At 45.4% G+C, this 18608-nt stretch overlaps 1 protein-coding gene across 3 annotated transcripts in view; it reads right to left on the bottom strand.

Annotated features, from left to right (window-relative positions):
- The window catches only part of ZYG11B (zyg-11 family member B, cell cycle regulator), a 63936-nt gene that overhangs the window by 21883 nt on the left and 23445 nt on the right, over positions 1–18608 (bottom strand). For all 3 annotated transcript variants that reach the window (XM_072649479.1, XM_072649477.1, XM_072649478.1), the window contains 5 exons: positions 18208–18373; positions 13471–14225; positions 5033–5173; positions 4429–4605; positions 765–829 (listed from right to left, as the gene is read on the bottom strand). In XM_072649479.1, the coding sequence (XP_072505580.1) occupies positions 765–829; positions 4429–4605; positions 5033–5173; positions 13471–14225; positions 18208–18259 (1190 nt within the window). In that variant the 5' untranslated portion in view covers positions 18260–18373. The remainder of the gene's footprint in view (positions 1–764; positions 830–4428; positions 4606–5032; positions 5174–13470; positions 14226–18207; positions 18374–18608) is intronic.

Genomic DNA, 18608 nt, shown 5'->3' with positions numbered 1-18608 from the left:
GTATACCAGCCCTGCCTGTCTCTCCACATTGGGTGGCTCTAGTGAGATCATGGACAGGAGAGCCCTTGGAAAGCTGCGACAGGTGATACCAGCATATGGAATTATGATGTCAACTCCAGTTATGAGAAGTGAAGGAGTAACTTAGAGGCAGGCAAGAAGAGGGAATTTCTGCATCATCCAGGGCACAGAAGGGAAAGTAGTACAGAATGTTGAGGGAAGGGCTCTGGCTGATGCACTGACTCTCTGAGTGACTTTGGAAACACTGCTTAACCTCTTTGAGCTTCAGTTTCCTCATCTGTAAAATGAGGATATTCCCTGTGTTACTTGCCTCACAGGGTTGTTGTAGCCCTAAAACTGCTCTAGAAAAGAACCAGAGCTGGATATCAAGCACTTTCTACTTGTATTAAACACTTAATCTGTTCTGATCTGAGGCCATTTATGCTCACACTTTCTACTAGCCTGTGACATATGTGAGGGCAGAGCCATGGTTCTGGGGCAAGTATGCCCCACAAGGGCTTCTTTATCTCAAAGATGAGGAAGTGTGATGAGCTGCTATCAGTTGTGGATGCACCCTACTTCTGTATCTCCCCACAGAGCTCAGAGTATGGTGTATCCATTATACAAAAGGGGAGCCAAGTAGAGGCTGAACCAGTGAATGACTCTGGGCACAATGCCATGTCAAAATGAGGCTAAGCCCACAGAGAGGACAGAGAGGTGATGCCCTAGGGCCAAGGGAGAACGCTTACTGCTAGGGCCTCACTTGCCTGTTAAACGGAACATCTTGGAGGATCCGGTCACTGCACAGTGAAAGAAGACAATTTTTCTGTAGCTGTCAAGTCAAAGAGAAAAAAACCTGGATAAAATAACTTTAAAAATGATTTACAACAAACCAATCCCAGAAAGGCCCCCTCTCTTCAGGAAGAGGCCAAGTCTTTCCAACACATTTTTATACCATTTCCCAACCCTTCTTTCTCCCCTCCTGGTTAGCATACAAGTCTTAGCCCTGTCCTGTGGGGTCTGACCTAAAGAATTAATGCTCAGATTACTGATCTCACAGAGGAGCTAATTAAGGGAAATCATTCAACCAGCATTAATTAAGTTCACTCTGGGTGACAAGCCCAGTACTAGGTGCTGATACAAAGACAAAAGGCACACAGTTCTTGGCCTCAAGGAGCTTCCAGTTTACCTGGAGAAACACTATACAACACACATGAGTATGGACGGAATATAGACAAAATGAACAAAAGGCAGTTTGATGCAGGAGGCCCAAACCAGGAAAAGATTCCTGGAGGAGGGTTGTCTTGAAAAAAATCAAGGATTTTTCAGGGTTGAAGGAAGGAAGGAGTGCATTTCAGGCAGAGGTCGGAGAAGGAAGGCACAGAGACAGTAATGGCAGGTATGAAGAATGACAAGAAGGCCAGTCTGACTGGAAGGCAGAGAGAATGGAGGGGAATGATATCCAATGGGGAGGGAAAGGCAGAAAGGAGCCAGGTGGTGAAGGACTTTAGAAATCAGCAGAAGAATCTAGTTTATGGAGAAGTACAGGGAGCCACTGGAGTTTACTGAGCAGGGCTAAGACACTGGCAGGTCAGTGCTTTAGGGAAGTCACTTTGGCAGCTGAGCAGAGGGAGTCCTGACAGAGGAGACTAACTGGTGGTGACTGTGACGTTCCAGGAGAAAGGGGGAAAGGCTTGACCTTAGGCAACGGCTGTATGAGCAGAGAGAAAGGTCAGTTGCCAGAGCTGCTGGGAACACAAGTGCTTTGTCATCAGAAAGCACTCAAGGAGGAGTGTTGGTGTGCTCTGACAGGCCCAGAGCTGTGTGTGTTCTTTCAAAGTCAGTGTCCTGGCATTCAAGGCCCTGCCTTTTCTTGCCAGCCTTGTCTTGTCTTGTTCCCCTGCACTCCAAGCCAAAACTGGTTCAGTCCCTGCTACTCTCCTGCTACATGCCAGACATCAATTGCTCCCTAGTGCAGGAATCCCAGATATTGGAGTAAAGGAGGAGTCAAGTGGGGCTCTAGGACTGGGAGGATGGTGGTGCCCTCAACAGTAATACAGAGATTTAGAACGGGGGAGAGGTTTTAAGGGGAAAGATGTGTCAGTTTGGGATATGCCGAGTGTAAGATTGGGGCTGGAAAGGTAGGCTTGAGAGTCATTAGCAGAGAGATGGCAAGAGTCGATGAGGCCATCAAGTGTACAGAGAGAGAAGAGAAGAAGGCTTAGGGCACAAAGTCACATCTGCTTGAGGAGTAAGTGTGAGCTGAAAAGGCTATGGATTACTGAATAGGCCTTCCTCTTTTCTAACTCGTCAAAGCAGAAAGCCTGCCCCTATCGAGTAAGGGAGCTTGGGAGTCATGTCAAATGTGGCAAAGCATCCACACAGCACCATGTCTGGTCCCACAACCATGTCATTCTAGCTGCTTTTAGAAGGCAAGCTGACCCTGACCAGAGTTGCCTGAGAGAGTGCTCTCAGAGACAGTCCCTGAATGATGTGACCCAAAAAGTAGAGCTGAATGTTACCTTCTAACTCACACTCTCCTTCACCTGAGATTCAGACAGGTAGAGTTAGCAGAGGGGAAGGAAGGTGAACAATGCATGGACAAAGCAAGACTTATGACAGAGCAGTGAATGACTCGGCTGGGCTTCTGTGCCCAAATATGGCCATTTATGGAGTGGGGGGGCAAAATGTCATCTTGGAGACCAATGCTCAGCAGCTGAAAAGGCTGGTTTCAGTAATTTCCTGGAGGGAAATTTCTTGCTCAAAGAAGAGACAAAAATGAAACGTAAGCCAGAGAATGGGTCACCTCGTCTCCAGGGTCATCCACAAGAAAGAAGTGGCTGAGAAAGCCAAGTCCTATCAGAAAACTCACAAGGACGTGCTGGAACCCCAGCTCTATTTGTGACCTCACTGACCTTGTGTGGCACAGCGCCTGGAGTCCAATAGGTGCCTAATCAATGCTAGTTGGCTGACTAAGCTTGGAGAAGTCAATTATCCTGCTTGGGCCTCAGTCTTCTTCCATGGAAAGTGGGGGGTAGGCGGCTTGAAGAGCTGGCTCAGAATGTCTCATCTGTGATCTTAGGACTCTAAGAGGAAGTAATTATGAGCAGAATATGTGGTCCTCTGGGGAACACTATTCCCTGGAGTGCCTGTATGTGTTTTAAAGGTGTGGGTAGAGTCAGGAAATTAGGGCATACAGGCTGTAATGTCAGTCAGTTTGGTGATACGTAGAGCTCGTCATTACCAACAGAAAGCAATCTCAAAGTCCTAGGAGGCGGCAGAAGCCCAAGGTCCCAAATGGAAAGCCATGGGGCCTCAGTGACATCTGACGCCCTCTACTAAATGAAGGGGAGGGAGAGCTGGAGCAGAAAGGCAGATCTGAGGAAATGAAAAGAGGACTGAGCCCAAGCTGGCTCCGGGCACCCCAGCTAAAGTACAAGAATGACAGCCAGGATCTTCATAAAGGAGAACTAACATCACCTAAGAAAGGCTAGTGAAACATACTGGTTTGGAGTATGGAAAATCTAATTAAGAACACTTCCAACAGAAATTATAGGAAGAAGGGGAGAGTTGCTTGAAGAGAAAGGCCATGTAGACTAGTGAGAAAACACTGGATTTGAATTCAGGAGAAATCTAGGGTCAAATCTCATTTCTGAGATTCCTGAGCTGTGTGGTCAAAGGCAGGTAACTCAACCTTTCCGAACCCATTTCCTCATTAAGAAAAAAATCAAATAACTGATATTATTTGATAATGTAGGTACTTCAAGATTATGTAGGTACCTCAAAATGATAAATATGTCAGTTCTGATGCAGAGTAGCAGGTACAACAGGAGAAGGAGAGGCCCAGTAATTCACAAGAGACAATACAACCCATACCCACACCTCTACACAAAAGCCCAAAGGGTGGGAAGGGGACCAACACTGGAGATCTTAATGGAAGGCTGGGCTTGGTAGGATGGGACCAGTGGCTGGCATTTGTCTCCAAAAGGTATGATTCATTCAGAAGAGATACAGAAAGATAAAAAGCATAAGAAAATGGAGCAGAGAGAAGAGCAAAGTTCTACACTTGGGCTCCAACAAGCCACTCTAATTCGCCAAGGATTCAGTGCCCATTATGTGCCAGGTGCTGGGGAATAGGGGTCAGGGATGAAACTTGTGGCTTCACTGGCCCAGAAAGCTCTCTGGTGAATACCCCCAATCAATGCAGGCCAGCATGGTTCTTGCTGCTTTGCATCTTGAAGGGCTTCAAGGGCACTGAGCGGCCAAGTGACTCCCCCGGAGTCATGCAGTCAGTCAGCGGCTCTCAGAGGGAGGCCCCTCTGGCCACAACACCAACCGGCTGCTCTAGATCACTTGGGTTCTAGGTTTCTACAGCTGCCATTGACTACCTGCCCCAAAGCCCAGTCTGCACATGGGGCTGACGTCAGTTACCTGCTGGTGGTTAGGGAAGTGCTCCATGGCCTTGAGCAGCAGGTGGGTCACGTCGGCCAGGAGTCGCACGGGCATTCCCACGGCTAAATCCTGCTTGGTCAAGTTAAACACACACGCACTCGCTGCCAGCTGGACTGGCAAGTTCATGGGGTGGTTCCTCATTCCAATGACCACCAGCTGAAATGAAAAAAGCCCTTCCTGGAATTCAGGCATGTTGGGAGCAGTGGCTCCCAGAGCATCAGAGAAGGCACCAGCTGTGACCACCCCAACTTATCTCTTGGAGCTGACACTGGTGATGAATGGGCACTGAATCTGACCCTCAAGGCCCTTTCAACACTCCTACTGACCATTCAGGGAAGCTGTTGCTGCCACTAAAAAAAAGTCTAAGGTGAAAGGGTTTTAATCCAGCAGTTCATCCCAGCTGGATCCCCTTCCCATAATCACTAAGCAAGAACATCCCTTGAGATCATTCTCCCACTGATTTCTAGAATCTGTCTCAACCAATACAGCAGAATAGAACTAGAGGCAGAAAGCCAAGGCTAAGTCCTGGACTTGGCTTTCTCATCTGGAAAACTGTCATGAGAGGAAGCTGTTTCAACTTTACCTTTAATATCTCAGGCTTTGTTTTCTCCATGACATGGGTCAGGCTGAAGAGGTGAAAGAGGGCTTCCCGGACAAAGAAGGCCCTCTCGCTGTATCTCTTCAATGCTTCTGAAATCTGAGTCTCATTAGCTTCTCCTGATACCTTTAAAACAAAGTCATTTTTGTTCAAAAAACCAAAATAAACAAGGTTAGAACACCATGTTCTCTCAGCTCCAGAATATGTCTTCCAAATTTTGAAACATGCTATTTCCACATCTGACCAACCCATCCCAGGTACTCCCCAGAACAAACTTGTTCCACACCTGGCCTCCCATCAGGTATGTGACTCTCTGCGTCTGGACACTGCTCTACAATCTGTAAGACCACAAGGTTTTCTAACTCTCATAAAAAACTGCCCAAGTTAGGCACATCTAAAAACATGAATGAACAGACAGAGAGCAAAGCAAGCAGAAACAGGAGGGTGGTTTACACAATGACTGTAATGATGGAAAGGTAAACCACCATGTAAGACGACTTCAGAACCATGGTGAAGGCAGGATGCTATGGTGGAGGAACGGCATCATGCCCACTGAAAAATGGGAACTTGCAGAAAATAATACAGAGTGAAACAAGGAGAACCAAGAGAACATTGTACAGTAACATTAATATTGTTTGAAGAGTAACTGTGAATGACCAATATGACCAATCAAATCAACTACAAAGGATCTGTGAAGGAAGATGCTATGGAAGTATTATATGGTTCCACAGATAGATCTCTACCAAATGCTGGCCTCTTACAATAGCAGGTTTGGGAGGGAAGGAGCGAAACAACTCAGAGCTCAAAATGTAACAAACAAGCAAATAAGAGAAAAATAGGAACTGAGTAAACTCATCTGGAAGGACTAGGGATGAGAAAAAGGGTGTACTCAAAAGGTTAGGAGGTAGAGAGAAGCTAAGAAAAGGTAGAACTGGGTCCCGATACACTGTGCCATGGAGTTGTCAATCTACCCAGCAAGCCAACTATGTGCCAGGCACTAGAGATACAAGTACAAAGACTGAATATATGCAAAGCTGATAAACAGAGGTTAGTTTGGGAGGGAGGGAAACAGTATTTGGGAGGATAACAAAAGGCTTCAAGTAGAAGATGATGCCAAGATCCTTCATTTTTACATCCCCTAAATTTTCCCCATGTCTTTCCTCTTCTCCTGTCCCTGAGATTCATTCCATGTTATAAAGAATATTTTTTAAGAAGAAAAGAAAAACAATAAGCAAAACTGTTAAGTACACTGAACAAAGCCTAAAGATCTATGCACTGTCCCACAGCTGTGCTGTGTATGGCTGGGGATGGGCCTCCTCTGGGTTCTTATTTGGGACGCACCATGCTTACGTGAGCTTGCTTTGTTTGCTCTTTGCGTTCACTCTGTGTTCTCATTGCTGTTCCTTTGGTATTCCTGGTTCAGTTGACTTCACATTGTATTAGTCCATGACTCTTTGTACCTCCAACCCTTGATTCTAACAGTTCAGTGATTTCCCATTATACTTGGTCCCCATCACACTTTGTTTGTCCATTCCTCCACAGATGGCCATCTACCTTCATTTCCAGTTCTTTACTACCACCGAAGTGCTGCATAAGTAGTTTGGTGTCCATGGGGCCTTCCTCCTTAACTGACCTTATAAGATCTCCTAGGGGCATACGCCTAGCAGTGGGATCTCTGGGCCAAGGACGGCTTAATCACTTTATTTGCATAGTTCTATATTGTTTTCCAAAATGCTCATAATAATACACAGCTCCACCAACAAGGAGTTAGGAGGCTGATCTTCCTACAACTCCTCCAACGCTTACTATTCCCATCTTTTGTCATCATTGTCAATCTGCTAGTGTGCTGGGTAAAACATTTGTTGTTTCAAAACTATCATTTGGACTTTTGTGTTTTTGTTATTATTGGTGATCTGGAACACTTTCACATGTACTCGTTAGAAGTTTGCAATTCTTTTGAGAACCATTTGTTCCTACCTTTTGATCACCTGTCTATTATTTGGGGATGGCTTTTCGTCCTCTCTGTTATGTGTGTGTAGAATGTGTGTGAGGCAGAGGTAAGGAGGAGGTGCACTGCAGGCACAAGGGATTACAACAGAAGCACCCAATTGGGAGAAATGGGAGAGTGTGGAATCCAGTGCAGGTGGAGAAGGAAGGGGCACTTCTGTCAGAGATGGGGGCAGGGAAGAGAGTGGGCCATGAAGTCATGGGGCTTTGAGATGAAGAGAGAGCCCAACTTTCTCAGTAAAGTCAAAGGCAAGGTCCACAGGGAAGAGAGAAGCGGCATGGGGGACTTTAGGGGAGATGAGGTTGTGGAGAATGAAAGGACGGCTTGGCTGCGGAAGAGCCCAGTCGCAGTTGGATAACACAAACTGGCAATGTACCTACTCAGAGGATGTATAGGACTGAAAAGCAGAGGAGGGAGTGCAGAGCTGAAATCGCCCATTACTTGGAGTTGAGGTTGGAGAGGGAGGAAATGTGAGGTCAGAGCAGGGGTGAGGGACAAGAAAGTGTTGAGGAGTGGAGGAAGGAGCTGGATCTTGATGAAGGCAAACAAGAGGTACAGAGGGGTGAAGCGCAGGGAGATGAAGAATGAGAGGAAGCTGGGATCGGAGTGGGGAACAGTAGAGGTGCCACCCTTAGTGTGGCTGAGGCAGAGGGAAGGGACTAAAGAAGGCTGGTGAAATAGGAGGTGAGGGACATGAACGATCATCTAGTTAACTCTCTTGTGATACAGAAGAGGAAACTTCATTAAGGCTTTATCATCTTCTAAATGGGACAGAAAATTTTGTTTGTATTTTTTTTGTTATCAGTGGGTTCCACAAAACTACACTGATCAACCTGGCCATACAAGTTCCAGTAATGTTTCCAGTGTGATACAGTCAATCAGGAAAATGATGTGACAGCCAGTTATAAAAGAACCACAAGATCTCAACCTGGAAGGGATTTCAGAAGCCCTGAGTCCAACCTAAACCTGGAAAGTAAGCCTCTCTACAAAATCCAGACAAGTGGCTGGCTCTAATGAAAGGAGAAAGCTGATGATCATGCTGGAGGAGGCACTGCCAATGTTCTTGCACCTCGGTTAGCTGAGGAACTTTTACATATCCTTTGATAGATTTAAGAAAGCTGTCCCCTCCCCCATGCTTCCCTATCACACAGAAGTGAGCTGTGCACTTCGAAGAGGATCTCATACACTCTGCCAAGCTGACAAGGCTCCAAGCACAGGATCAGTGACTGGTGACTGTTCCAGGGTCCACAAAGTTTGGAGTGATTGAGTATTAGCAGAGAAAGAACTTTTCTGGTCAGTATAACTCATAAAATTATCTCCTAAGGGCTGGGGAGGTTGTGATCTATTCTGGTAGAGGGAAAATCCATACTGAGGAAATCCCTGTTTCTTTGAAAGATTCCAGACAAAACTCCTTTTCCTTGTTTTGTTCAACAAGCAGAGGCAATGGGAAGAAGGCTGGGCTTGGACCTGAGTGTCCCATTGGGTGTGGCCATGGGAAATTACTAGATCTGCTTGATCCTGAGTGTCGTCTTTGTCTAAAACAGGAGTGAATGAATGAAAAAGCGTTTGTTACTGAGTGACTGCTCTCAGCAATCTTGTATCACAGCTGGCACTGTGCACGTATTTTAAAAAGCAACAGGCCTTATCTCCAGAGTTTTCTATTAATAGGGGAAGACAACACTTACAGGGAAATGGTAACGAGGGAGGGGAGTTTGTTCTGGGGAGGTAAAAAGAAAGTGGGCATAAGAGGCAGATGGGACAGTTTGAGGTCTCGGTCAGTCAGCAGATAGCGGGATAAGTGGGCTCGTCTATATATACTCAGTCACCACTTAAGTTGGCTGAGTCATACAGGAGTTCAAAATGAGGGGAAATTTTCCCCATGGTCTGGGGCCTAGATTCTGAAAACTCTGGTGTGGAAGTTCAGGTCTCAGGTCAGGGATGGAGGGTCCTGGTCCAGGTGGGGAAGGTAGGTGAACAGTAAACTACATATAACGCAATTCAGCCTATTATCAATTTCAATCATTACCATGCTACATTACAAGTTTGGATGCACTGAGTTTTGCAGATAATTTAAAAGATGTGTTGTCTGTGCACCCAGGGAGCTTACAATCTAAGAAAAACATGCTATACATAAATATCTACTGTTTCTTTGCTTTATCAGAGAGCTCTCTTTTGAGTTTGCTATTCAATGGCAGGATCACTGAGATCTTCTTTTAGAGTCTGGGTAGGCAAAGTCCATTCCAGAAGCAAGAGAAACGCTGACTGGGAAAGGACCTTTGAGATCATCCAGGTGCAATTTCCATCTGAAGTCTGAAGCCCCTCTGTGACATCCCAAGAGTCATGCAGCCTCTGGCCTGAAGACCCAGAAGAACGCAGGGACGAGAAGCCTCCTGCTCCTTCCCACTTCCTGAGCTAGCCTATCCCTTTATGCATAAGGTTTATTATGAGGAAATACCTCCTGATACTCAGATGAGATCTGTCTCGGTGTAATTCTTCACTCTATTCCTACTCATCCAAATCCAATCCAGGGTCAAAGAGAATACTTCTAATCACTTCCTAATATGAAGTTCGTTGCTATTCAGGTGTTTCAGATTCTGTGACCCCATTTGGAATTTTCCTGGCAAAGATAGTGGAGTGTTTGCCATTTCCTTCACCAGCTCATTTTACAGATGAGGAAACTGAGGCAAACAGGGTGAAGTGACTTGCTCAGGTCACACCTAGTAAGTATCTGAGGTCAAATTTGAACTCAGGTCTTTTTGACTCTATCTAGGCCCAGTACTCTGTGCACTATGGTGTCACCTAGCTGCTTAAAATGGAGATGCAGCTATCTGAAGAGAACTGGCATGTCCTCCTAACTTCTCTTTGGCAGGCTTAACATTCTAAGTTCTTTGAATCCATTCTCATATGCCTTGGTTTCAAGTCACCTCACCATCTTGGTTGCCAGAGTAAGGTCTCAGTGAGGACTGAGAAAGTAATGGAAACTGGATCAGATGAACATCTGGGGAGCTGGACTTGACAAGGTGGAAACCTGGGATGGGGGAAGCCTGTGATAACATGAATAGGAATTCTGAAGGTTCTTCAATTGTGTTAAAAAAAGAAACTGGTGGGAGAAAGAAATGTAAAAGCCCCAATTCTAGCAGCATTTCATAAACCAAAATGTACAAAAACCAAGAAGTGAAAACATTTTAAACTGCCATTTTTTCCATGTTAAAACTGTTCAATGGGTAGTCAGAAAAATAAATTTGGACTAATAAACCCTTAAACCCACAAGAATTCAAAGCATGGGACACAGACTGCTTTCTCCTTGAAGTCAAAGATTTAGTCTTATTTACTTCCATACCAGTCCCAACACATGTTACGTAGAGCAGATGCTTATTTAATGCTTGATGAAAAAAAGGAGGTGAAACGCTACAAAATTACAATGACCAAGTGGGGGCCAAAAATGGAGCTCTAAGACCCACATCTTCCTCCCTTCTTTGCAAAAGCGGGGGACAATGAGTGTACACAGGATGCACTAAAAATCACTTACTTCCAGAGGCATGAAATGTGTTAGTACCAGACATTGCAGCTTTCTTCATCTGGGATCAAATGCAAACAGTTTTAAACCTGTGAAAGCAATGCCTTTCACAAAGGGATGATAGAAAATGTGCTTAGGTTTCAGCTTTACCAGGTCACTTAAATCCTTTTGAGTTCTATGGGTTCAAAGAGGAAGCAACCAAGACCTAAGAATAGGAACCCAATACTTCATGCAGTCTCTGCCTGAGAAGGCATCACAGGCCTGGAGATCCAGTCTCTGGTTCACAACTTTTTTTTTCAATCTCCCACATCCCTCATGTCATCCCATTCCCTACATCTGACACAGCTAATGACCTCCCAAGTAATCTTTCCTCTCAAGGTATGCTGGCCTTGCTCCCTTGACCTCCCCTTAGCTATCTCTTTCTTAGTAGCTTCAGCTGGATCTTCAGCTAGGTCACATCTCCAGACCATGGGCATCCCTTGCGAGTCTGTCTATTCCTCCTCTATACGATCTCACTTGGTAACCCACTTTCATCTCTATGCTGATGATTCCTCTATGTCTATAACAAGCTCTAGAGTGTCTCCTGAGCCGCAGTACTGAATCTCCAACTACCCTCTGGACATCTCAATGGATGTCCAATAGCATATGTTCAAAGCAGAACTCACTGTCATTCCCTGAGGGTATCCCCAGCCCTCCAAGCTCAAAACCTCATCCCTGACTCCTCATTTTTCTTCATCCCCTGTTTCCAAGTCAGCACCAGATCTTGTCATTTCTACCTTTCCACAACATCCCTTGTGTGCGTTCACTTCCCTGCATGCGCGCAGCTCCCACTTAGCTCAGTCCTCCAAGACCACGGGACTTTTATCTGATGGATCTCTGACTCATATCTCACTTCGCTCCAATCCATCCTCTGCTTAGTTGTCAGACTGGGTCTTCCTCAATTGTAGCTCTCACCATGTCATGTCACTTCCCTCCTCAAACTGACCTCCAGAATTGACTACAAACTCTTTCAAGTCTTCTATAATCTGGTTCCTCCATACCTTTCCAATCTTCTCTAGTTTTCCTCCCTTCCATGTACTCTCCATCGTCTCTACTGCAATGGCTTATTTCCCGTTCTTCCCCAGGGAAGGATCCGTGTGTCTCCCTCCCAAACCCCCCACCCCCCAGCCTTAACACTGGTCTGTCCCTCACACCAGGAATGCTCTCATTTCTCACCCCTGTCTCTTGGCTTCCCTAGATTTCTTCAGAATGGCGTTAAATTCTACCTTCTTTCTGCAGGAACCTTTTCCTGGTGCCTCTGCTGCTAGTGCCTTCCCTCTGAGATCACTTTCTATCCTGTATACATCTTGAATGTACCCGGTTATTTTAATGTTTCCCCGTCAGTATATGAACTCCTTGAAGGGTGGGGACCATGTTTCTGCCTTTCTTTTGTACAAGTTTAATAAATGGTTTTTATTATAATCTTAGCACTGAAGTGAGGCCTTAAAGGCCCCTTCCCTCCAAATCCCCTCCTTGTCCTGTATCACTGATGGCAGCTTCCCTCCTTTAACTTCCCTCTCTAGACCAACTCAAGTCCCACTTCCTCCCTGACCCCCTCCAAGGGCAGCAGTGAGGACCTGCTCTGAATCTAATGGGCTTCTACAATATCTAAAACTAAAAAGGACATGAGAGAAATGTCCAATGTCTTCATTTTATAGCTGAGGTCCAGATCAATGAAGTGACTGGTCCAGCACCACCACAAGTAGCTGAACTGACCACTCATCACCAACATGCCAAGAATTTCTTAAGCACCCATTTACTGATCTGCACCATCCACTTTTTAATATCTTAGTTATGATCATGAGATCAACAGCTCTTTGGAGGCATGGACTTAATCTCAGAGGAAGGTATACCAAAACAATTAAAAGGAGCTCTCGACTTGGAGCCAGGAAGGAACTGGGTTCAAATTCTGCCTCTAATGCTTACCAGGTCTGTGACTGCAAGCAAATTATTTGACCCCTTTACACATACCCCTTATTTTCTTTGTCTAAAAAATGGGTATACTGCCTATATTACTTGTATCAGTGAGTTGTTGTGGAGCTCAAATGAGAATCTAAGAAGGGTTTTTACAAACTTTAAAGCTCTATATAAGTGTTAGATATTATTGTTTTACTGCTCTTGTATCCCCACAGGTGTTCAATAAATGAAAAAGTATTTTCCTGGCTCCTTCAGGAAAAAATGGGGTTTATACGTGGTTTGGGGCAGAAAGGCTGGCTGTGGCTGCCAAGTCTTAGTGGAAGGAATGCTAGATTTGAAGTTGTAATACCCATGCAAGGCTGGATCCATCACTTAGTAGGATCACAACATTCAGATCCAGAAGGGCTATAGAGACCAGGTAGGCCAAACCCCAGGAAGTGAAATTCAAAGTGCTGAAGCAGCTTTCAAGGTCATAAGGTAGAAGGAGTCAGGCATTAAATGCAGGGTCTCTGCTAGGAATCTAGTGCTCTTTCTGCTACATCAGGAAGCTTATGTCCCATATCACATGGAATGAGAGGAACTATTCTGACCAAAGGGAATCCTAAGCCTCTCTCTGTGGGCACGGTAAGGCTCTGAGTACACCAGTAGCAAGCACGTGTACCTGGAAAACCATGAATCACCTCTTCTTTTGAGTTGGTGTCCCCAGCACTTAGCAGAGGACCCGACACATAGTAGATGTTCCTCGGAGCCTAGTTTCCAAATGGAGACAATAATTTCTGTAATATCTTCCTTGCAGGGTTTTACAGAAAGTAGACTAAAAATGCTAACAACATATGCCCCTGAATGTTACTCCCAACACTAGCTCCTGCTCTCCTTCGAGCTAGCACTTCTACTACTATTTTGGTGCCCCCAAGTTGAAATAATTTTGTAAAATGTGCTAACCTTCAAATGGCCTTCGCCAGTGAGGAACTCTGAGTAGCCGGCATCAGTGGCCAACAAGCCTACAAACTGCATAGTAGGCCGCTGCTGGATAAAGGCTTCCACAGCTTTGTCGGTCACATGCTTCCTCCCAGAAATGTCCAAGGACACAAGATTGGGCAGAATGTCCTTCTGCTCTAGGAGACGAAGAGCTATGTCAGAGGTGAACTGCTTATCATCAGAAATGTCCAGGTGGCTCAGGTGCCCGAGCTCTCTGATCACATCCAGGATCTGAGTGGTGGTCATCTTTAAGCACTTTAGGTGGTGCATGGTCAGGGACTTGAGGCGATCTTTACAGGCGAGCAGAGCAGTGATGTCTGTCACTGATGTGTTGGAGATGTCCAGACTCTCTAGCCTAGGCAGTGAAGCCACATCGGCCAGGTCTTCATTGTAGAAAAGGACATTAGTAATGCTCAAAGCCCGAAGACCACACAGCTGGCTGAAGCACCTTTCGTAAGGATCTTCCAGGGAAAGGGTGAGTGAGTTCAACACCAGGCATTGTAAATTCTGCTGAATCCATTTGTTACTGCCAAGTCCACTGATGATGTCTGTGATGGTAATGTCAGCATTCACACCAGTGGCATCAAGTTCTACCAGCTTATGATGGCAAAAGGCTTTCCGGAAAGCTACAGCAGAGATCTTGGCTTTGCGAATACAAGCTCGCTTCAAGCGCATTTGGTCACCTCGGAAAATTCCTACAGTTCCATCATTGAGTAGGCCTGGGAGAAAAAAACAGCATTCAGAACATTTCATCCTACCTGAGCAGGAAAACTCCTGGGAGATTAATAAGTCACTGACCAGGAGAACTAATAACATGTTTGAATGAGTCACAGGTTAAAAATAGGGCCTGGGAAGCACAGTTATAGAAACTGAGACTATCTGGGAATCATGCAAAAGATTACCCTTGAAGTTGCTTAGAAACTGATAGATGAATATTTTCAGAATTAAATTATTAAATGTGAGGCCAAATGTGCAACAATCTGACTTATTTACGTAGAAGAGGAAATGCCAGGAAAAGGGACAATCATCAGATATTGTAAATGTCCACGGTTCCCTCCCTTCCCTCCCAGTCTCCACCTAGGCTTCAAGGCTCAGCTATCAGCAGCATGACCTTAGGCAATCAGCTTCTCTCGCAGAAGCTCAATGTCCTCCTCTATAAAATGGGCACAATAATATCGGCACTGCCGATCTTGCAGGGTCACTGGGAGTTCAGTGCTTTGTAAACTGTTTCTGTGGCTGTTGTTCAGTTGTTTTCAGTCATGTCTGACTCTCTGTGATTCCATTTGGGGTTTTCCTGGCAGAGACACTGGAGAAGTTTGCCATTTCCTTCTCTGACTTATTTTACAGATGAGGAAACTGAGGCAGACAGGGTGACGTGACTTGCCCAGGGTCACACAGCTAGTAAGTGCCTGAGGATAGATTTGAACTCAGAAAGAGGAGTCTTCCTGACTCCAGACCCAGGGCTCTGTGCACTGTGGCACCCCCTAGCTGCCCCTTGTAAATAGTAATGCACCGTAAAAATGTGACCTACTATAGCACATATCAATGATAATAACAGCTAATTTCTATAGCACCTACTATGTGCCAGGCACTGCGCTAAGCTCTTTACAAATAAAATCTCACTTGTGTCCTTACAACAACCCTGGGAGGCAGGTGCTTACAACCTCCAAGTGAGCAGGAAAGTGACTTGTGCACGTTTCCACAGCTCGTCAGTATCTGAGGCCACCCCAGGCCCAGCGCTCTTCCCACTGCAGCGCCACCTCACTTCCTTAAGCCTGTGCATGTGCGTGTACATTGTACACACATAGAGATCCATACATGGAGACTCTCCAGTTATTAGTTAATCCTCTGGGCTCACTAAGGCCTCTGTGTCAGACACAGAAACAAACAACATTTGTGGGTCTACTCAACAAAAATAGGAAAACGAGCTGGTGCACATGGAGGCTCCTGGTGCCCCAACAAGGATGACTGCTTGTCAAGGCTGGAAGGTGACCCTCTGCTTAGAGCTGGTAGGCTCCTCTTGGAGGCGATGGAGTCCAAGTTCCTCCGTCACTTCACTTGCCCTGAGCCAGATGCCACCTAGTGGGTGAGTCAGGGCTCGAACCCTAGTTTTCCTGACTCAAGTCACTCTCTTTACAGTGAGAACATGCCCTGTATACAGCCAGGATTCCTCTGCAGTCACTCACTGGAATTGACCCTCCATGGAGCCCACAGTTGCAGCATGTCAGTCCCCCTTCCATGGCCTGGCTTGTATACCTGGCATGCACTACCTCCTTCTCTGAGGCTGCAGCTGCTTTCCTCTCCTTTCTCTCTCCCTCTCTCAGATTAGCTGGCCTTTTCTTATCTCCAACAGAACGTAAGCTCCTGTTTTGTGGTTTTGTCTTTCCATCCCCAACACAGTCCCTTGCTCATGGGAGAAGCCAAATGTTCAATAAGAAATTGCTCAGTGGAATTTCTGCATCTTGCTGTCTAACACATTTGCTGTCCCTCCTAGCTGTATTTCATCCATCTACACTACCTTAATTACACTACCTTAACAATACTGAACAACACAAGAACAGGGCCCAGTGCTAGGGGTATTTAAATAAAGACCTCCTTCTGAGATGACATCAACCTGTTAGTAATTACTCTAGTGGTGCAATCATTCAATGAGTTCTGAATTCACTTCTTATTCCTCTAACTTTTTCCATTAAAGATACAGGAGACCTTGTTAGATGCTTGGCTAAATCTAACATGACCTTTACTGCACTTTCATGATCTACTGATCTAGTTACACCGTCAAAAGAAGCAATGAGATTCATGTGACATGAGCCACTCTTGATGAAGCCATAAGGGCCTTTTCCAACCACTGCTTTCTGGTTGTAGAACTCACAAACAATCCCTTTCATACTGCAATAGAAAATTTTACCTTTCTGCACAGGTTCCCCTCTAGAGGTTCAAGTCTGGTGTGGAGGTAACTGTGAAATCTCCAGGGCAAGACCAGCACAGTGTCGCCTCTGGCAGGATCCACCAGGCTTGAGAGGCTTTGAGTACTCAAGGGAGGGTCCAAGTCTACGGGGCAAGTGTGGCCCAGGGGCAAGTGTGGCCCAGGGCCAGGAAGTCTGGCTGGGGTCCTCCCCATATCACCAATCCAGGCTCTCTGCTCTGGAGTTTAAGATCTTTCCTTTTCCTTTTACTGAAATGAGAACATTGGCTTTTCCTTGGGCAGCAATGGCACTCCCAGTTGCCAGTATTTCTCCAAGATTGCTGACTGCAGCTCAGCAATGCCACCCATCAGTTCTTTTAAACTGTCAGCACATGTAATGTCTCTGGCAAGGGATCAACTCACTGGGAGAAGTTAGATACTACTCACCTTGGGGTAGCACTATTCACTGCTAACCATTTCTGTTCTGTCACTCCTGGCCTAAAGATCATTCAAAGTTCATGAAATGCCATGAGCCCAAAAAGTCAACATATACACTGGGAAACAGATGAGGAAATGGAAGGTCAGAAAGAAAGGACCTGCATATGGTGATACTGTACGCTGGACTCACAGCCAGTATCACAGATGGGTCTGCTGACTCCCAAAGGTTGGTTTCTATGACTTTAGACTGAGCAGTCAGGATTTCCCCTTACCACTTCCAAGTGATTTTGGGAAATAAATTTAAAAGGTTTGCCTCCATAGTTTTAAAGATCAAAAGCAGGAGTTCGTTTTCTCATAATAGCATTCATCCTCCTTCTTCTCCTCTCCACTGAAAACATGGCATTTTGCACCAGACTTCTAAATGTATATTTCAAACCATGTGCAAGGAAGGGAAGTTATTTCTGTCAAGAGGTGGGCTACTCAAACCAAAATAGTGGAGAGCCCCGGCCAATTTATGAGGCCTTCAAATCACAAAATCTGAGCTGGACAGGGCATTTGGGTCCTTCAAGGTTATCTAGTACATCCCAGAACTGAACTAGAATTCTTCTATAACACTTCAGACAAATGGGCACTCAGACTCCCTCCCTCCTGAAGACCTCTAAGAATGATGCCTCTCACCTCTAAGGTAGTCCACGGATAGCAGCTCTCATTGTAAACAAGTTTTTCCTTATACATCAAGCAGAAACTGGCTCACTAATTAGTCCCAATCCTTGCCTCTAAAGCCATAAAGACTAAGTCCAACCCTTCACCCAAGTGCCAGCCCTCCAGATCACATATCCACTCCATTTTCTCTAGACTGATCATCTCTATGCCTCCAACCAGCCTTCATTTGGCAGTCTCCAAGCTTCTCCCCTTCCCCAAGGCATGCTCCAATATGTCAGCGTCCTTCCAACAGCTGAACTGAATATAGTATTATAGGCCTTGCTGGCCCAGTATTAACATCCCAAACTACACAGAAAGTGCCAGAACTGGCTAGAAGAAAGTGAATTCTTTTTTTTCCCCTGGAATCGCAGGATCACAGGTTTAAAGATTGAGGGGAACTCAGAAGTCATCTAGTCCAAACAAACTTACCAAGGTTGTCTCACCCACAGCCACAGTTAGTAATGGACAGAAAAAAAGTCAATTGCAGTTTCCTGACCCCAAATCTTGAGCTCTTTCTACCACATCATACTTACTGCCTTCTCTAATATTCCAACCAAACATATCACATTAGTTTCCACCGATTCTAAACCAAAGAGCTACACGTATAGCAACACTAACTAGAAGGTAACTGGGTATATTACACTGTTTGGTCTTACCATGGAAGGCCATCGTCTGGAGGAGCCTATCAGCCACTTCTTGAGGGAACATGCCTGGTTCCTGCAGGCACAAAGTTCCATCTTGTCTTTCTGAACAGAACTTCTCCAGGTGAGTGGTCAGGAAATTCAAGCAAATATCCAATAAGGAAAAGGGAGATGATTCCTCCTGTATATTCCATGGAAAACAAAAAAGAATACAAACAAAATTCTACAAATCAGTGTCTGCATACATGTACATCTCCATCTACAAACATATTGGGTAGCCAAAGGATAAGGGAATCCAAGTAAAATAATCAAGACTGAATACCACCTGACAGGAGCCCATTCATAACACAAGAGGGAGTAGTTTGAAATTTTAGTTCAAGAGAATCTTAACTTAGAAAAGTTGGAAGGAGGTCTTA

This window comes from Notamacropus eugenii, chromosome 2 (genome assembly GCF_028372415.1).
Source record: "Notamacropus eugenii isolate mMacEug1 chromosome 2, mMacEug1.pri_v2, whole genome shotgun sequence".
NCBI lineage: Eukaryota > Metazoa > Chordata > Mammalia > Diprotodontia > Macropodidae > Notamacropus > Notamacropus eugenii.
This window is presented reverse-complemented; position numbering and strand designations above follow the sequence as displayed.